The sequence below is a fragment of the Pelophylax lessonae genome (assembly GCF_965119305.1).
Source record: "Pelophylax lessonae genome assembly, chromosome: 2".
Classification (NCBI taxonomy): Eukaryota; Metazoa; Chordata; class Amphibia; order Anura; family Ranidae; genus Pelophylax; species Pelophylax lessonae.
Window position 1 is genome coordinate 568,051,437 of NC_138769.1, and position 5,308 is coordinate 568,056,744.

A 5,308-nucleotide genomic window follows, 5' to 3' on the forward strand; every position below is an offset into this window, starting at 1 on the left:
ATGACATCAGCGACAGCACCCCTCCCCCAGACAGCTATCTGCATCTCCTTTACACTGAGGATCTGTGTGAGTGTAACAGATCCTGTCATAGGAGCCAAGCATCGGCAGGAACAGGACTCAGCTGCAGCAGCTGAGACTTCTCTCCTTCATGTTTGCAGTGCAGAGGGGACTTCTTCTTCAAGACAGCACACATAGCTATCGATAAGCCACTGGCATAGGCCTATATTCAGGGAGGGGCCTGGAGCTGCAGCTCCAATAGCCCCTATGTTAATCCGGCCCTGCATAAAGGGCATAAATCACCTAACATTCATAAATTATAACGTGCTTTAAAACATCCAGTGTGTGTATACGATCAAGTATGATGTTGTATCAATCAGGTAGTGTAAGGGTTACGCCCGCTTCACAGTGACAGACCAAACTCTGACAGACCAAACTCCCCGTTTAACGCACCGCAAACAACCGCAAACAGTACATTTGCAGTGGGTACAGTACAGTCTGTGGACCTGACACTCACTGGCAGGCAAATATAAAAAATATATTTTTTTTTATTTGCAAGGTGCTGTGCCACCGTATATATGAGTGGTGGGCACTGCAGTGAGCACAGTACACTCTGTGGACCTGACACTCACTGGCAGGCCAGGCAACTGCAATTATAAAAAATATATATTTTTTTAATTTGCAAGGTGCTGTGCCACCGTATATATGAGTGGTGGGCACTGCAGTGGGCACAGTACACTCTGTAGACCTGACACTCACTGGCAGGCCAGGCAACTGCAATTATATAAAAAAAAAAAAAATTAAATTTGCAAGGTGCTGTGCCACCGTATATATATATATGAGTGGTGGGCACTGCAGTGGGCACAGTACACTCTGTGGACCTGACACTCACTGGCAGGCCAGGCAACTGCAATTATAAAAAATATTTTTTTTTAATTTGCAAGGTGCTGTGCCACCGTATATATGAGTGGTGGGCACTGCAGTGGGCACAGTACACTCTGTGGACCTGACACTCACTGGCAGGCCAGGCAACTGCAATTATAAAAAAATATTATTTTTTTTATTTGCAAGGTGCTGTGCCACCGTATAAATCAGTGGTGGGCACTGCTGTGGACCTGACACTCACTGACAGCCGGCAGGCAACTGCAATTATGAAAAAAAAAATTTTTTTAAACTGCAAGGTACTGTGCCACCCGATATGAGTGTGGTGTGCACACAGTACAGTCTGTGGTGGGTCTGTGGCCTCTCACACACGGCGGGCAGGCAACTGCACAATAGATATATATATGCTGTATATATAAAAAAAAATTTACTGAAATACCAGCTGTGCTGCCACGCAGCTTTAACTGTCTAGCAGTTGTTATTACATGTTATGTTATGCTATGTTATTGGTATCTTCCTTGCACCCCTGCTGTTTCTGGCTAGATGGTTTCTCCCATCTCCATTTTCCTGCTGTAACTACCATTTTGTTTAGTTGTTATGAGGAGACTGCAGAGTGTGGAAGCTGTGTAACTTCATTGTAAATTTAACTATGGAAAAGCCTCTATGTTTATGCCTTTGCTAACTTGAAGCATAAAGAAGCATTGGAGAACACCTCTGGAGTCTTTATTCATTGAGTAAACTATCTGTTAAAGCCATCATTCAACCTGCTGCACACACTTACAGACTGGGTCTACAAGAAGGTCACAGGTACAATCGATGCTGAGACAGAACAGTAAATTTACAGGAGTACACAGCTTCAGAGAGTAAATTTACAGGAGTACACAGCTTCAGAGAGTAAATTTACAGGAGTACACAGCTTCAGAGAGTAAATTTACAGGAGTACACAGCTTCAGAGAGTAAATTTACATGAAGAATTCATCACAGGTATCTCTGCAGCTTAAGAAAAGTAAATTTCCAAGACTCTGCAGCTTCAGAACAGTAAGTACCACACTTGTCTGTGAGTCACCAGAAGCATTACTCTGCATATGAAACCAGCCACCTACTGAATGCTTCATTACTGTTACAGCCTTCTGAGGTGATCCAGTTTGAACTAGTTCCAGCAATAGCTAGCTATTGTATCAAATACCCAGCACCTCAGCCAGCCTGCTTAATAACAGAAGTCACTACCTACAGAGCTGAGCTCTGGCAGATTTCTAACAAGACACCAGAAATACAGTACTTATTATGTCTGACAGAGATCTCACAGAATTACCTGCATTTAGTCAAGATAAAGCAGACTCCTTACTTCATTCTGCTCGTCCTGTCAGAGCCCCTCACCCATCCTTGAAGGCAAGGGAGGTTTATGAAGCAAGTAAGGAAGAAACATCTAGTAACCTGACTGCATTATGGGAAAAGACTTTAAGTTGTATAACAGCCACTAATGAAACTAGCAACAATTCTGAGCAATTGAACACTGCTCTCTCAAGGGTTAAGAAGGCATTTGAGAATTATAAAAGACTTTCTGAGAAGTACTATTCCCTATTGTCACATTCCAACATAGAGGAAGCTGCATTGGAATTAAAGGACTTTACTTCTACTGACCAGCAGAGGCATAGCACATATCTTGAAGCAAAGGCACAGATAGAAGGGAGATTGGCACAGATACATGAGACTACATCCTGTAACTCTGCTTCTTCCAGACACACAGGAAAATCTTCTAGGTCTGCCCGCTCATATCATAAATCTTCTTCTAAGTCATTGCGGTCCTGCTCTATAAGGTCAATACTGAGCGACCAAATACTCAAAGCTCGCCAAAAGGTTGCAGTAGCCCAGGTTCAAGCCGCCTGCTCTGAAAAAGAAGCAGCCTTCAAAGCAGAAGTTAAACGCATTCAAGCAGAAACAGAGGCTCAGCTAGAAATTCTTCAGAAGAACAGAGAAAAGGAAGTAGCTTTAGCAGAGTTATCTGTCTTGGAACAAGCCCTATTGGAAGAAGAAGGAGCAGCTTGTACCAGCTTGCCTGCTTGTCAAGACCCTGTTGAAAGGACCCTACAGTTTGTCCTAACTCAGAACCACGACAATACAGTCCCACCTACAGTTGGATATTCTTCTCATAATCATCCAGCAAGTGGATCAGAAGGCAATGTGTCGCCAAAGCAAGCTGGTCAACTAGACACACCTACTAACAGAGACCCTCCACAACTACCGCACGTCACAAAATCAAGTGAATCAACCTACGCAGCTCATGTGCCACCACAACCCTATGTGCATAGAGATTACAAGGGCACAGCAGAAGACTACAGAATGAACTCTATACCCCCTTTGATACAGCTCTCTTTGACTTCAAATGCTCAGAGACCTTCAGACGACAGACCCTTACCTAAATTAAACCCATCTGCAACACCTTTCTCTCTACCTACCAGCCAACATCAGATACCAACCATGGTCCAAGACGGCGCACCATCAGTAGACCCTGTGGCTATAAAAACTGAAAGCACTGACATTGCAGAGTTCAGCAAGTATATGATTCGACGAGAGTTGATTACAACTGGACTGTCTGGATTTGATGACCGCCCAGAGAACTACAGGAGTTGGAGATCTACATTTAAGGCGGTAACCAAGAACTTGGACATTGATCCTCAAGCAGAACTTGACTTACTAATAAAGTGGTTGGGGCGTCAATCTTCAGAACAAGTAAAGAGACTTAAATCTGTCTACATTTATAACTTTAAAGCAGGCCTTGATGCTGCCTGGGAACGTCTAGAACAAGACTATGGGAGCCCCGAAGTCATTGGATCTGCCTTATTCCAGAGACTAAACGACTTTCCTAAAATCTCTGTTAAGGACAATCATAAGCTTAGAGAGTTAGGTGACCTCCTTCAAGAACTTGAAATTGCTAAGTTAGATCCTAGTTTACCAGGTCTTAGCTATTTAGACACTGCTCAGGGCGTAAATCCTATTGTAGCAAAGTTGCCTAGTTATCTTCAGGGAAAGTGGACTAGTGTAGGGTCAAAGTATAAGTATGAGCATCGTGTTTCCTTCCCTCCCTTTTCTTATTTTTCAGAGTTCGTGCGGAAGGTTGCAAGATCCAAGAATGACCCAAGCTTCTTCTATCCAGATACAACCACCATTCCTTTAAGTACTTCAAGGGGTATTGCCACCAACGGTAAATTCAAGGATTTAAGGCATCCTATTGCAGTGGGGAAGACCGCGATAGCATCCAACATCTTAGCTACAGACATCAAAGCTAGCAATCTTAATCAACAGTGTCCTATTCATAATGCGCCACACTCTCTCTCCAAATGTCGTGCATTTAAGGACAAGCCTATTGAAGAACGCAAGTCATTTCTCAAAGAGCATAATATCTGTTTTAAGTGTTGTGCATCCTCCGATCATTTAGCTAGAGACTGTAAGATCGCCATCAGATGTTCTCTCTGCAACAGTGACAAACATGTGGACGCTCTTCATTCAGATCTGTTCAAAAGGAAACCTTCACTCGGCAGCAACCCCAAGACTACATCAGATGATGGCGGGGAGAGAACTGAGCAATATGCCGACCCCGTAACCACAAGGTGTACAGAGGTATGTGGAAAAGGGCTTCATAGCAAGTCTTGTAGCAAAATATGTCTTGTAAGAGTTTTTCCTGAAGGATGTCCACAAAAATCCATAAAAATGTATGCCATACTCGATGATCAGAGCAATCGCTCATTGACCAGTACAGAATTCTTTGACCTATTCAACATTCAAGGAGAGACCTGGTCCTATACCTTGCAGACATGTGCAGGAAAGGTCAATACTTCTGGAAGAAGAGCCCATGGCTTCATAGTCGCATCAGAATATGAGGACACAGAGTTTTCTCTTCCAACGCTAATCGAATGTGATCAGCTACCGAACAACAGAGAAGAAATCCCAACACCAGAGGTTGCACGTCATCACCCTCATTTGAGCCACATTGCTAACTACATTCCACCACTTAACAAGGATGTTAAGATTTTGATTCTACTAGGGAGAGACATTCCTAGAGTTCATAAAATAAGAGAGTTATGTAACGGTCCAGATGATGCTCCTCAGGCCCAGAAACTTGATCTTGGATGGGTGATAATAGGAGAAGTCTGTTTAGACCAATCTCACAAGCTCTTGGATGTAGCTTCCTACAAAACTAATGTTACCTATCGATTGATGAAATGTCCATTGCACTACTATGTGAAGGAAAGACTTGATTTCAAAAACGAAGTTCCATATCAAGCACTTCAAAGTATTAACTGTAAGCTCACTTCTCAAAAGGACTTTGGTGATTCAGTGTACCAGACTACTTGTGATGACAACAAGATTGCTCCTTCAGTCGAAGACAAGGAGTTCATCAAGATTATGGATGAAGAGTTCTTCAAGGACA

At 43.1% G+C, this 5,308-nt stretch overlaps 1 protein-coding gene across 1 annotated transcript; it reads left to right on the forward strand.

Annotated features, from left to right (window-relative positions):
• Window positions 1-2,163: 2,163 nt before the first annotated feature.
• LOC309546084 (uncharacterized protein) lies at window positions 2,164-4,013 on the forward strand (the record flags this gene model as incomplete). Its single annotated transcript, XM_082245597.1, has 2 exons — window positions 2,164-3,581; window positions 3,980-4,013. The coding sequence occupies 2 exons, from the start codon at window positions 2,164-2,166 to the stop codon at window positions 4,011-4,013; spliced, it is 1,452 nt and encodes a 483-aa protein (XP_082101723.1).
• Window positions 4,014-5,308: the final 1,295 nt, after the last annotated feature.